Below are 15,641 nucleotides of genomic sequence, written 5' to 3'. Positions count from 1 at the left end.
TTAACTCGTAGCGGAACCTTGGAATATTTTCTATTTTTGTATAACGTTTTAGCGTACCCCCGTTCTTCAAGGAATTCGAAGCGCCACGGAGCCGAGGGCCACTCGCGTCCGAGCTCCGCACTATCGTCGGTAACCCCTTTTTTTACGCTCGAGAAGCTCGAGTCGCGGGTGAAACTCTGATCACCGAACGGCGAATGGCAAAATTGGGGCTCCGTTCGTAATCCCCGGTCTGCGTGCTGCGATAAGCAAGGGCGCTTCATATCATTGCTTCTAATCATATCATCGCTCTACGCGTAACTCTCAAGCGCTGCAATTGTGTTACTGTGACTACGAAAACGTAAAGAAAGGAAAAGTAAAGAATGACACTTATGTATGATAAACGTGTACGATATTTAATAAGTTAGGGCTGGGAACGCCGTGTAAAGAGGGGAAGCGCGAAAGTCGACGGGGGAGGAGCAGGTGTCTCGATAGCAATGACGGAATTTTCTTCTGGGCATGCGAGAGTGGTTCGAAAGTATTTTGTACAAAAGGACAGGAGAGAGAGAGAGAGAAAGCGAGAGAGAGAGAGTGAGAGAGAGGGGGAGGAGACGAGAGAATGCGTTGACAAGTTCGGCCAATTCCTCAGGAGAGCAAACGATAAAGTTCCAGCCGGAGGGAGGAGGGAAGGAACATACGATTACCGCGTCGCATATAGGAATTTCTTGTACACATAACGGTATACATAAGAATACATAATTGACTGGGATCTTCAAATTATTTTTGTCCGCTACAGCGCCCCGACCGAACCGAAAGGGAGGATCTTCGTAAACGCTGTTACTCGCGAACGGGGAGGGAACTCTCCTCTCTCCCTTCGTGGCGTCTAATTCCCGATCGTCCCCCGGGTGGTATCGCCTACGACGAACGGAGAGACATGGGAACGATAACGATTACACACGTATACAGATATCTCCGACAAGTACCGCATATTAAACACGTGTAAAGTTAAGAGTTAATAAAGCCATTTTAGGATACCCAGGCGTTCGTTCCTCACCGGGCGAATCTGGCTCGCGGTGGCTTCGCGAGAGCAGTTCCTCTTTCCGATTTCGCAACGCACCTTGCCCGCGGCGAGGTGGGATTTCCAAGGGGCCGGCCTCGGCTTTTATATTTCATCCGCCACGGGCACGGAGGCTCGCGTCTTTGTTCGACAGACACTCGATCAATTGCGACCCGGCATCTGTTCCGCCGCGAACGGCGGCGAGCGCGTGATAGCCCGTTCTTCTTTTACGATCCAGCTGAAAGGAGGTGCACGCGCCCGTTTCGTGACCGAAAGTCGAGCACGTCGCGCCTGCTGGTACACCCGAGCGCTCGTTTACGTAAACAATTGACAATGAGTTAACGAGGATTAATTAGATCAGGCCTGGCAAAGAATTCCAGCGGCGGGTCGCTCGGCGGCCTTGCTTCCGACATCGACGCCGAACGGCCGTGTGTTTTTTCAAGCAATTAGGGTGGATGTACCAGTAGATGAACAGGTACCAGTGAATGGACAGTTTGTATTGAAACCAGTAAAATAAGTTATTGAAATAAGCAACTAATTAATTAGAGACTTCAAAAGAAGATAATTAAACAATTCCTTGCTTCGTATCCACACGATTTTTACAGCGCGTGGAATCAATCGCGCTGCAAACATAATTTTATAAAAGTGTTCATTCGTTAGCCTTAAGTGTTCATTTATTGGTGCGTTTACCCTACAATGTTTCGCGCGACGATCGCGATTAAACAGGTAGATTTTCTGGCGGTTCTTTGCGAGCGACCGTACGCCAACCGATCCTCCGCGGACTTCTCTACTCGCGTCTTCCTTTATGCGCGTCGATCGACGGTCCATTCGAAGCCAATGAAAATGAGGAAAGGACGAACGCCGTTGCGTCACCGGCGACAATGCATCGTGAAACCGGCGGTCGGGTGACACGTTGAGGAAAGTTTTTATTCGGAACGACCGACTTCTTCTGCGTTCCTGGTACAGAGTTATAGAGACACGTCAGTCGCGGTAAACTTGTCGCGAAAATAAACGAAGTTGGAAATAGTCCAGCGAACGCGCATCTCGTTAGCATTTTTAACAGGCTCGCCGCTCTGTTCTTGTGACCGATGCTCGTAACGACGGGTTTAAAGGATTGCCTGGCGAGCTAAATGAAACGATGGATACCGATTAGCATAAATTATTTTCACGGTAGACGTGCGGTGATACAGCCGCGAGCACGCTGGAGCAGCACGCGCCGCGCTGGATCGTCCTTATGGGGAAGTTATGAATTTACAACGGTCCGGGGAGTGTTTAATATGCAACGCGTAATTGTAATTGTCGCGAAGGACGAGTAAAATGACTGTTGCGCAACAGTCGGGAGAATTCGAACGGAATATCGTTTCTGGTCCGTTGCGCGCTAACAATGGGAATTAAAATGCAAAGTGGCCCGAGTTCGGGGCGTTTGAGTGGCTACCGATAAATGAATGATCGCGCGAGCGCGTTGCCAGAAGTCGAAATTCTTATTAGAACGGATGTGGACTTATCCGCGAAGAGATTTGTGGAGCTTGAAACTGATATACAAGGTATCTCTTCATTTCTAAAAGTATTAAATTTATTGTTATATAGGAGTCCGAAAATGGAGGGACATTTCGTGTAATATTACTTCCAGTTCGATCTGCAGGCTTCTTATGGGGTCGTGCTCAGTCAGGAGGCTGAAAAAAGGGTGGTCTTTGGAAATTTTTTACTCAAAAGCTGTAACACATTTCTCAAAAAATCTTTTTTTCCTTTTAAGGATTGCATCTAGTACCGTGCATCGTATTTTTTTTATTTAAAAATATTTATCAATAACTGAGTTATTGTCCATCACTCGAAGGCTCTCTAAATAAAAAGGCTTCTGCGGTGACCACTGCTGCTCGAAAGTCGATCATCTAAAATAAAAAATTCAAAAGAATTTACTTATCATATTGCATTGTCTAGTATTTGAACGAAGGTTTTTTTCGAAATATTGATTTGGGAAAAATGGCTGATGTTTAAAGTAAAAGTTTCAATTTTTATCATAAATCAAATACTAGATAATATAATATAATAAGTAAATTCTTTTGAATTTTTTATTTCAGATGGTCGACTTTCGAGCAGCAGTGGTCACCGCAATAAATACAAATTCTATCATTAATTTTCCAGAAAAGTAGTTTTAATTTAAATTTCCCGAAACCGAGTTGAATGAATTATATAAACCTTTAAAAGAATTTTAATAACTGAAAAAATGAAGTGTAAAAAATATTACATAAGGAGGGGGTTGGAATATAAAACCATACGAATTCTTATACTGGGGAAGGGAGGGGGTAAGAATTCGCCAGAGTTACCCTTACGTAATTTAAGGCCCGCCCCTATCCGGATATGTATTTTGTGCAACGACGCTTTTTCGCGTGAGCAAAGTCTTTCGATGCTACCGTGGCTTTCTTATAATAACTATAAGTGCCTTAATTTCTTTAACACGCTATCAGTATTGAAGTAAAAATTACATACGCATACAGCACCTTATAGTTCCTTTCTAAACAAGCGTCAAGTCACATTCCTGCATATGCAACTACTATTATACAACGCGCATAGAGAACACCCTTGCATGGCTTTCAAAAATTAAAAAAAGAAACAGTCCTTTTAATTATTCTGTGCTCTAGATATTGCGCACGATGGAACACTGCTTTAGATCAAGACGGAAGGCGATGCTCCCAATAAAATTTCACGGCCCACGACTAGGTACATACAGAGCTGCATCCGTCGCGAGGATTGCTATTAGTTCAAGTTTCGATTCCGAAGCAAAGAAGCGATGCTTACCTACTTCCCGACGCCGACGAACCGAGCAGGCGTCCGCGAGGGAAGTCACGCGGGAAAAGCTTGCGGAAGACTTCAGGAGGACCCGTTTCTACAGAGCCAGGCCTGAGTATGTTAAAGGATAAATGTCCATTGACCTTTTACGATGGAATTTGCTGGAAACTCATCAATTCTTATTGGGAGCTTCGTAGCGCAGGCCGATCCGTTTATTGGTATAATGAAGGGGAAACGACGTTACTGGCATCAGCCGCGTTCTATGACATAACACTGACGTGACAATGTTATCCGAGCTCGATGAAATTAAAGTGGCACGAGCTTCCCGGACGATTCGTTCGATGGGGTCTCGTTTGTACACAAAGGGCAGCTGATCGGCTGCGCTCTGTCGTTATTTCCGTTTCCTAGGCGAATCCTACCGCGATACGTATAATGGAAGCTGAATCATCCGTTAGTGAAAATCTTTATCGCTCGTAAAACGGAGACCGGCCTCGAGTACCCTCTTAGCTACATTTCTGACTATAAGCTTCTTAGAATTTCAGTGTCTACTGTGAATAGCGATATTTGTTTTAATTTATGGGTGACAGTGCTATTAAATATATAAAATAAAATTATTATACAATATAATATGTTTTCAGCTTAAAAGTTGCGGTCCAAGAGACATTCACTTATAAACACCAAAACTTATCTTCCGTGAGAGATTACGAAGGACGCCTGGACAAGTTGGGCGAAGCGCATAATTAGGCTGTAGTAGGAACCTGTTCCCCAGGTATTTCCTGTCACACGGCCGAATCGGTGAAAGTAAATAGTTGGAGTATCCCGATCCTCGAGCGCGGGTGGATAACACTGACTCACTCGTTGACAAACGCCACTGTTATCAGATTACAAATCCCGACGGGTGTAATAAACGCGATGGTCTCATCTGCTATCGAAACACATGTCACGACCTCGCGGTTCAAATAATGACACCGTCCAACAGCCATTTCGGACTTGTAACATTCAATAGCCGTTTCTTATAGATTCTTGCGCGCCGAAAACAAATCCGCAAACCGTTTGTCGCCGTCGCCCTCAGTTTTTGAGAAATTCGACTTTGAAAAAAAACTGCAAATATTCAACTTCGAACACCTTTTGTGTCGAGACGGTAATAGTTATTCGGTTGCTTGTTGCGTCGAATCATTCTATGAACCCTTCCGAATACAACTATATAAGTTACTGGTGCATTATGAACATTTAAATATGTTTAAGCGACCATCAAACGGGAAAGAACGCCCGAAATGCACCCATTTTTGAAGATATTTTTGCATTTATTTCCGAAACTAAGGGTCTAGGAGAAAATCTGAGTACTCCAGGCGACGCGGCGGGCATTTTTGCTTTGGAAAGCATCGACAGAAGTGGTATGTCACGTTTCGTTTTCAATACAGAAGCGAAATAGTTTGACAAAACGTGCGGCGTCGACAGTGGTAGTCAACGGCGACGCGCGAGCCACTGCCGCTCAGCGTTACAGAATCGCGTAACGCGCGTGACTACCACTGTCCGCGACGCACGTTTTGCCAAACTCTTTCGTTTCTGTAGTGAGAACAAAAGGTGTTTTACCACTTCTGTCGATGGTTTCCGAAGGAAAAATGTCTGCTGCTTCGGGTGGAGTAGTCAGATTTTCTCCTAGACCCATAGTTTTTGAAATATATACAAAAATATCTGCAAAAATTGGTGCATTTTGGGTGTTCTTTTTCCTTTGATCGATAATGCACCAATAACTTATGTCGTTGTATTCGGGAGGGTTTATAGAATGATTCGACGCAACAAGCAACCGAATAAGTATTACTGTTTAAACACAAAAGGTGTTCAAAGTTGAAAATTTGCATTTTTTTAAAAAAACGAATTTCTCGAATACCGAGGGTGATTGCGATAAACGGTTTGCGGCTTCGTTTTCAGCGCACAAAAATCTGTAAGAGACGGCTATTGAACGTTAGAGAACAGAAAAAAGTTCAATTTTGTTGGACAGTGGAATTGGTCTCTGAAATGATTATCGGAACTAGCAGAAGGACTAAACCACGAGTATCCACGAGTTGAATTAAACATAGTGCACAAGTGCCATATATTTAGAAACAATGAATGGAAAGGTAGATAAACTGCAACGGTGAAGCTCCAGTAATCTAATCTGCCTCATCGGCATTTCACAATTATAAACGATTAAATTACACCGCTAAAAGTGGATAAGAACGATAAGATTCATCCGCGAATCTTTACAACTACGCGTAGCGTTGAAATAACAAAGACACTTCCTAAACATGTCAGAGCCAGATATAACATTGCTTACCAAAGGTTCAAGAAATAATCTACGTATCCAATTCTCCCGGTGACGAATGATACCATTAACGAGCATCGTATTACCATATCCTATCGTCCAGACTAACGTCTACGTATTAAACAGTATTTAAAAAAAAAAATCGCAGAGTATGACGACTCTCATTATCGCCTTATGGCGCGAAACAGTACGGCAGATAAGCGGCGTCCAATCAGATCGCTCGCGTCCATTACAAGCGTAACCGTAATCCTCCGAGCCGAATCAGAAAAATCTCCATCAGATTTCCACCTGATCGTACGATCGGATTGTAAACTTCTAAAAGCGAGCCCCGAAATTATCAGCAGCGATTTAAATCCAGCACGTGCTGGCCCGCGCGCGGTGGGGGTAGCGGACTCGTATTGCACGTGTAAACAATTAGTGGCGCATGCGCGGTCGCTGGCACAGCCGTAGTAAAGGTCACGTGACCAACGCGCGTATAAAATCAGGGGATCGGCCGGCCGGCGTCGCATTCGTGGACGCTTCTTAGAAGGTTAAGTGAACGGTGGTTTTTTCTCCGTTAAATTTCGAGTCATTTCGGCACACGCATCTATCTCTAGTCTCTAAACCTACGTCCCAGTGCGGTGGAATAGTTGGCGTACTCGCGAGACGTGCTCGGGGCCCAGCGACATACAGGACGGAGGAAAAATCGATCTGTCAACGACCGCGGCATCGAGTCGATCGGCAGTGCGTTTCGATCGCGAAGCTCGCAGCGACGATACCTCGTAGCAAACCGGAAGAGGAGCTTGGCCGTGGCGTGTTGGATTTGATCGGGGACCAGAAACGGAAACGACGACCCGGCGGAGGCTCTACTCGGATCTCAATCTCGCGGACCTCAATTTCCAACACGATCGTCATTCTCCAGGATGGGCGACAAGAACGAGTGGGACTACTCCATCCGAAATGGTGAGTTCTTTTTTCCGCGAGGTTGCTCGTCGATTCTCCGTAGATCGGTTAGAAGCGAGACATCTGTGACGGTGCATTTCGTTCGCGCTTAAATATACATTTGACCGCCCATAGATAATGCAATCGGCGGAATATCCACGTTTTAGCGATGTCACGTAGTTCGGCGTTGAAATAGCGGCGTGTAAGGCTGTCTTTGCCGGGGCTTGACTTCCCTCGAAGTATTCGCCAGTTTCAAACGGCCATTCAAGATGACAATTTTGTTTCCCCTTTGTGCGCCGGGACGCTCCTTCTGATTCTCGAATGGTTGCTGATTTCAGTTGCGACTTGTAGCGTCTATTAACCGTTTCGTACATTTTACAACGGGGCTTGAGAGTTGACGTGCGTTCAGCGATTACTCGGCTGATTACTTTGATCGTCCAGATTTTCTCGCGAATGGCAAGCTGCGTTTCTGCGTTGCTGAGTTCTGTCGCGCGGTTTAACGTTAGTTGTTAACCGAGGTTGTTGCAGTTCATACTCCCCGGCGATGAACATGGAAACTTGCTCGCTTCCAGCCGGGCTGTCGCGTCGCATTAGAAATTTAACAATCATATTGATTGTAATCAGTACACGCTGTTGACTGTTTTGCTCGTTTGATGAACCGGAATAAGTATTTAACCTTGTGTGCCACCCGTGCATTCCACTCGGTTAGACTCTGGCGTAACATTTCTTCTTTTTTTTCCCGCGTTCATAGAAATATGCTTGGCAGTTAGGAAAAGTAATTCCGTTACGTCAAACGATACAGAAGAGAAGTACTGTTACTGGGGGGGAAACGGCTGCAAGAAAATGATTCGCGCTTTGTCGACGTTCCGATGTGGTATTTTTTTTAAGGATTTTTCAAAATGCTCGAGGAAATCAATCACTGCTCAATCTCGGTTGAAAACAATGCCTTTGGCTTTCTTTGTGCTGGCTCTTTTTTATCAGATTATAGAGTTATCTGGCTATTTTAGAAAAAGAGGAACTGTGGAATTCGCCACGTATGATAGTTCGATTTCTTCTGTGTAAACAAAGCGTGCAGGCAATTAGTCATCGGCATCCTGCGGTTCTGTAACACCTCGTCGTTTATCTAGTTACAAAAGGAAGAGATTGCATTTCGCTATGTGGGACGGAATGACGGAAACAATAGTCGGACATGCCAATTAAAAACTATCGTCGGATCTGGAAACGGCGTTGCATATTCGTGATACATACAGATTAGATATCGCGGTATCAGTGTTGGCACTGGTGTCTGAATTTCTTACGAAAAAAAGGCGAATCTACCGGGCGATACGTTGCGCGCGCAAATTAATATTTCCTAATTGAAGATACGCGTTAGGGTGGCTCGCGCTCAGAGATATCTATCTTTGAGTTTCAATTTCGCAACTCCGACTGGTACAGATGTTATCAACCAATCATTCGTTTTCTATATTATTCAAAGATAGCCGTCCCTAATAGACCTCAAGGATGCTCAGGGATCGGAAAGAGTAAACATAAGACGTTCGATTATCCACCAATTTGCCGTTAAAGGAATTGGCTAACAAGGGAAGATCCCGAACCCCAAAAATTCAAAAAATTCTGAAACTCTGTGAATATGTAGCGAATTTCCTCCTGATTACAACGCAATTTTAGTTTACTGCCTAAATTCGCTAGAAGGGGGTGAAATTAACCCCTGAGAATTCGGCTATTTTCCAAGTTTGTGTTATAACTCCCGAACTGTAAGAGATAGAAAAAAAGTTTCAAGACAAAAGTTACTTCTTTTAATTAGATCTATCATTTGGTAAAAAAAAATATTTTACAGTTCGCGAGTTATAGCACAAAATCGGAAAGGAACCGGATTTTCAGCGGTCAATTACACCCCCTTAGAGTGAATTTGTGTAGCAAACAAGAATTGCGTGATAATCGTGAGAAAATACCGTACATATTCACAAAATTTCAGAATTTTTTAAATTTCCGGTACGTTCCCTTGTAAGTTCCCTTACAGAATTCACACAGCAGTTCAGTGTTTAGTCTTTATTTCTGAGTCTTATTGCAAACAAGATGTTAGCCCTTGTCAAGGTGTGGGCGACGACTGACGTCTACGGGACGCACATTTTCCGGCAAGAGACGCGCGACTAGAAAAAAACACCTGCTAATTGGTTGACCCGCTGCCGGTGTCAACCAACCGGTACTTTTCAGGCCCAAAACCGCGCCAACTATTTCGCGCGTCACCAGCGCGCTTCCACCGTAACGGGGGTGAGATTTGGCGGGATAAATACCCTGGCAGTGCAGCGCGATTATCCCCCAGGCCCTCGAGGCGCGTGACGTGGCCGGTCGCAGGCCGCCCGGCCTCGCATCGTGGGCCCTTCGGAAACTCGAGGCTCATGATACTCGCAATAACCATTGCAATATATAAAAACATGCTGTGCTGAAAATTCAATCACGAAACGAACGGAAAGCGGCTTGCTCAAAAATAGTTTCGCTGCCGCGCTTGTCATAAACCATCTGCGCGCCAAATGTTCGTATTCGGTCGTGCCGATGGCCGCTACACCGCCACTTTATTCCACTAAATAAATCAGAAAAATATCCAAACTATATCCCCGCGTTGCATGAATAAGAGACAACGCTCCAAGGGCACCACTAAAATATCCAATTTCATCTCCGTAAGCTATCGATCCCTAGATCCGTCCCGGCCGGAATCAACTTCCAGCCGATTCTATCTGTATCTCGAGTATCTTCGCGATCTGATTTGTTGGAGCGGCGGAAGGTGAGAACGGCTGGAATCCGGTCGGCGATAAGAGGATCTCGTGCCTGGACTCGTTCGATTTTGCACGGTGTCACGATGGCACCGGGGCTCGCTGACCTAAGGCCATTGTCTTCGAATGCAGGGCGTCCCAGTGGTGCCAAGGGACGGCGTTGCATTCGCCATGCTAGCACGGGACACCACCGGCTCCGCGGATAAACGAAAATCAATAATTTTCCTCGGCTGTGCGCTAAGGCCGATGCACCTGCTCTCCTACCGTCCGCAGCCAAGGCATCCCTATGTGTGCGCGTGTGCCAGCGTTAGCTGCAGGTACCACGGGGAGCCGCGTGCACAGATCCCACACGAGCGGGATAATCTCAGGCGTTCTATAGGCCCACGTGGATACGTAGCAGGTACGTTGTACTGACCGTAGACACGTAAATATAATACGAGAGCCTGGGAGCACGTTGTGCCCTCGTAACGGGGCAGGAACACGCACGTGCTGTGCACGGCCGCTGGCTCGTACGTCGGCCAGATGAATATATCGCACGCTCGATTCGAGAGGGCCTGCGAGAAACTGTCGCGGAGCGAGCAAAGTAGCTCGTCGCCTTCATGCTGGGGGATTATTAAAATTGCTGCGTAAAAATCGCCGCTAGGGCGCTGCTGCAACGCTGTTGCCAGAGAATGGGCGGAGCAGGGGATCCTCGAGACGAGCTGGGACGATAGCGCCCGTATGCGCGGAGGCAGGTAGCTGGTTGATGTCAAGTGAACCAATTGGGGGACACCATGTAACGCGGGCGATTGTTTTAAGCTGGTTTAACGAAGGTCGCAAGTGGAACGCGTGGGGAATTTAATTCTAGACGAGACATGCATCGATGCACGAATGTTGCGTGTCCTTTTTTAACGTTTTCGAGAAACACGGGTTTAGTCGTGCAATGGTACCTGAGATTCGGGTACAGGCAGTGAAGGAAAATATTATTTCTGAGAAACTCGTGAAGTGGATATAAATGTGATTTTTATACAGCATAAGGAACAGTTGAGAACTGGGGTAGACCGGGGCGAGTCGGATCACAGGGCGAATCGGATCACAACAAGATTTAGTCTATATTTCTTACGTCGCGATGGAAATGAGTGTTCCGATCGTTCGTTGTTTTAAGCCATTGTTTACAGCTGGCATACGGTTTCAGTGAGATGGACGTGCGCGGACGTAATAATTTTCGTCCGAATCTAACCTACGTAATCTGCAATTTCGTATTTATTAAGAAAAAAGTGAGCTTGAAAATTCAGGTGTGTTTATTGGTATTAGTTCGCACGGTGTCCAAGTTTAGTATTTCATGTATTTTAGACTATTATATCATAATATGTTTATATGATCTACAACCTTTGAAATCCTTATTTATGGGGCTAATCGAATCACTTTATTCGGGGCGAATAGGATCATTCTTTTTTTTCATTTGAGTACTTTTATGGTCATAAATATGATACTTGTTTAAATACTGATGGTGCGTATGTGCATAAAAAAGAACAATCAGGGATCACGGTGTCCCAAAAAAAAAAATAAAGGAAGCTGTGGTAAAAATTAAATCTAAAGAAATTACGAAATAAATAAATAAATTAATGGTCTTAAGAAGATGGCATTGTATTTGCTGAGGTGACAAATTAATTCGTCCACTTTCAGAAGATTATCTGAGAAGAGTGTTGCCACGAGAATTGTGCTGAGGCAGCAAAAAAACGGCAATATCCTTTCGATTTCTGTTTTAAATAGTGTCACGTAACTTCACTGTTATTAATTCAAATTTGTTTAAGTGGATTCTAAAGATTCTGTTATGAAAATTTCAGTTTCTTCAGAGATTTCTGGGTTACCCGGTTCGCCCCAAGTTTCGGGGCGAATCAAATATTTCTGACTTTTCCGTTTTCTGTTTATAAATGAAAGATTTTTATGTTTCATTTCAATTTTTATATATTAATGTTCAAGCCAAAGGTGCACTGGTCACGAATATATAATAAAAAATTAATTTTTTTAACCCTTTCGTTACGGCGTACATTTTCGCGAAAGTGCTATTTTCTATTTTTTTTTAAACTACTGGAGATGCTGACTAAAGTCGACGCTAGGATCGGCAGCCCGTTCCGTGACGCCGACTAAAGTCGGCGCTCGTACACACGGGTCGTCGGAAGGGTGTCGATTATAGTCGGCGCTCGTAGCGAAAGGGTTAATGTCTGACTATTATTTTTTTACCATCAAACACAAAGTGATCCGATTCGCCTCGGTCTACCCTATTTGTTGCATACAGAAACGCAGAGCACTAAGTACTTTTTAACATTATTATTATTATTATTTTTATTATTTTTATTATTTTTATTTTTATTATTATTATTATTGTGGGTCGCGCGATGCGCAGGCTACTCACACGTGTCCCTCACGTGGAAGCTTGAAACTCTAAACTTTAAAGGAAACCTTTGGTCGCCACATCGGTTCCAAGACAAACAAATGATCCTTCCGGCTGAGCCGCGACTCATCCTAAAATTCCTGCTTGCCCCTACTCGCCTGTGGAAAAACAAACGCGCCCGCCTATCGTGCGGTGGGATACCAATACGCTGGAGGGAGCCAGGACGATATCGACGCGCGTAGGTGCAAGCACAGCGGAGGGCAACGTACACGAAGGCACTTTAGGGGTCGCAGACCCAGTTTCGTTTCGCCTTACCCGGCTACCCGTGCATGCCTCTCCGAAATGCCCTTAATCTGGGGCCAATTTGTCAGCGCTATCTTTGAGCCGGCGCGAGTGCAATTGCGAAGTCTGGCGGATACCGTGATTTGCATAAATTCCTTGGCCGGCGTGTAGATGGGCGATTAAGTCGTTTGCTTTTCTGGCCGTGTGCGTGGCCGGCGGATCCGACCGAGAAATGGCGATCGGTCGGATTTACTCTCCCCCATGGCTGTGACGCTCGATCACGGCCGGAAGCGCGCCATTACGGGACGTTAAGGTCGGCGGTAACACCTCCGTGCCGCTCGCATCGAGGCCTGGGATCCAGCGGTCGTTCGACGTTACTCGAAACTTATCGACCGATGCTCCATTTGTGTACACAGCCCCGCGGCTCCGGCAGAATCTAGCGCGCGCATGGTTTACCGATTTACTCGCCACTTCATTAGCGGGTCGGAGAACGAAGCACGGAGGTCGGTGGCAGCGCTAACTCGCGCGGCCCGACTACAACCGCGTCCATTCTAAATTCGCGGCTCGTACGTGGATCTTATTGGAAATGGCTTGCTGAACAAACCACAAAATACTTATTCCTTTGAAACTGTCGTTTACTAAACTAAGCTTGGAAGAACGTCGTACTGCACCGATGGCAAGACTCGAAGTGAAGAGAAAACGCAAAGGCAATACCGTAAACTGGGGGAACATTGGCAGGGTTTTGAAAGATTTTATTTATAATGTAAAAATTAACATGTTTACATTTGCTTTAACCCTTAACTGGTATACTGTTTTTGGCAAACGTGGCTGGTATACTGGGGTCGTGGCAGACCCCAAATAAAAAAGGACACAGAAATTTGTAAAGTTGATCCTGAATGAACCTCTATGAATATTTTGTTCTTAGGTAATGTGTAAAATAATAGAAACCTAGAAAGTTAAACTATTATTATAAAATTAATTAAAAAAACAGTTTACAAGCTTAGGCAACCAAAAATTTTGCAGCGAACTTTGCGTGCCTGGGGTCATGAGCGACCCCAAGATACCAGTTAAGGGTTAAGTATCCTATCATAACATTGCAGTTTTTGTGATTGTACTACAAGTGTCAAAGTGCATAAAATTATTGTCCTTTTCCTTCTTTAATGCATGTTAAAAACGTTACCGTACCGGGGTAACATTGGCACATTATATAGATAGCATTAACGGGTTAAGTTTTACTAATCTGAAGTCAGTAAGATACATTGACACTTAAACTTATTTATTTTATTTTATTTTTTACATCTTAACTAAAATCTACTCGTAACATTGGCACATCATATAAATACCATTAACAGGTTAAGTTTTACTAATCTGACGTAAAATGTAACCCCGGCGTATGCCAATATTCCCCCAGTTTACGGTACGAAAAGTCCTTTGCGATCTGAGATAAAGAAACAGGTCTGCGTTCTGCGTTTTACCCTGTCAGTCAGCTATAGACAAACACTCACAGACCCATGGGTCCGCTGACAGTTTGTTTACTGCTTTCGTCAGCGGTTGTCACACGTAACCAAATTCATTTTTCTTTTCTCGCTGACGCAATTGTTACCAACAATCCAACGGATCTTGCTAGAATCGCGGAGATACATCTCCACGTAAGAGCATTGTAAGCGATATTCGCTCCGCAGAGCTGAAAGAAAAGCTGCCCATCGCGCTCTTTAATTGCGGACACGTGTTGCGCTGTGCGCCAGGCGAGAAAGAAATCCCCCGATAAAGTCATTTTTAACCGCTCGCGACAGCCAGAAGGCCTCCGTTGAAATCCACACGAGCGCCTTTTTTTTTCTACCTCGGCCGGGGCGCGATGTAAAATTCGGGTCAGGCTGGAATTTCGCCGTAGAAGGACCGAGAGTTGAACGTCCCCGTTCAATGATGCAACTGCCTGTCCCCTTATTTACGCGTCGCAGTCAAGCCCGAGGCAGTCGATCGGGTTCTCGTTTGGTCGCCGATAGGCCCAACAACTATTACGAACGCAGAAACAAACCTGACGCGATTTACCGTGAAACTATGGACAACTTGTACGAGTGCTCCACGGCTGCCGGCGGCTCCAGCCGAGGAGAAACCGAGGGGGGAACAATGCGGCTGTTGATTGACGCGAATTTCGTGAGAAGCACCGTCAGCAAATTATTAGCAATCTCTCGTGGTGAATGGGAGTTTCTCTAATAGCACGGCTCCCCTCTGGCGTCGCCCGGTAACTTCCTTCGGCTTATAGACCGCAAGCAAGTTGCCCTAGGCTGAACAGAAGCGATACGTTAAAAGATTAATGGTTTCTATTGACAGGAGACGGTTCACGCGTTATAGACGTCGGGGATCGGTCTCGGTCGCCCGCGGTTCTGTATCGATTTCAGCGGTTTCCCTGCTAGATGAAACTTTCGATACAATACATTATCCCTATCTCGTTGAAGCAGACGTCAAGGAGGCATTCGTATTCGAAGCTCGTAATTCCACTGCGCCTCGGCGTTCAGTCACCGAATCATCCATAAAACTGTCGCGGCAATTCTGATTCGCGGATAACTAACAGCTATTCGGCAGACATTTAAAAGCGCCTGCCTGGCACTTCGCTCGGAATTGACATCGATCAAGTATCGCAAAGATTATTAATTATTTATCACCCTCCGTGTAAAGTCGAATCGTTGCCAGATATGGCGGACAATGGGACAAACAGGAAGGCTCGCGTGTTCTTCTCCATCCGGCTTCCCCTAAAAGGCGTATCGCTGTCGCTCGTCAAGACGGATGCATTCGGATGGACGATCGTATGCAGAATAATCACGGCCAAGCGTGACGCGCGAATCCAACCAAAGCCAGCCACTAATGCGATTAAACATTCCGCCTGTTTCACGCGATTCTGGGAAGAAGCGAATTGTTATTTCCACGGGTAAACTGGCCGCAAAACGTGTTCATCGTTTGCGGCGATTGACGACCACGCTTTTGGACAACGCGACCTTGCAGTTCTGAATCTTGGAGAGACTGTCCTAGCAAGTGGATATATTTTTAGCCCGGTCGTAAGCTTCGCGTTTGCTCGCCATGTGGCTGGAGGTCGCGTCTTTTCGGGTTTGAAGGGGGCGTACAAATATTTTTCACGCGTAATCGGCTCGCGTTACGGGCGACAAATCTTGCCTC

The 15,641-nt window shown here is 45.4% G+C and overlaps 1 protein-coding gene across 2 annotated transcripts in view; it reads left to right on the top strand.

Moving 5' to 3' along the window:
- The first annotated feature begins 6,619 nt into the window (after positions 1-6,619).
- Positions 6,620-15,641, top strand: part of Cah1 (carbonic anhydrase 1) — a 29,743-nt gene continuing 20,721 nt past the window's right edge. Inside the window, exons 1-2 of one of the 2 annotated variants that reach the window (XM_076811448.1) lie at positions 6,620-7,067; positions 9,727-10,214. In XM_076811448.1, the coding sequence (XP_076667563.1) occupies positions 9,941-10,214 (274 nt within the window). In that variant the 5' untranslated portion in view covers positions 6,620-7,067; positions 9,727-9,940. The remainder of the gene's footprint in view (positions 7,068-9,726; positions 10,215-15,641) is intronic. The other variant, XM_076811449.1, reaches the window with a different exon arrangement.

The sequence above is a fragment of the Andrena cerasifolii genome, chromosome 4, assembly GCF_050908995.1.
Source record: "Andrena cerasifolii isolate SP2316 chromosome 4, iyAndCera1_principal, whole genome shotgun sequence".
NCBI lineage: Eukaryota > Metazoa > Arthropoda > Insecta > Hymenoptera > Andrenidae > Andrena > Andrena cerasifolii.
Note: the sequence above shows the minus strand (reverse complement) of the source record. Positions and strands in the feature narration are given on the sequence as shown.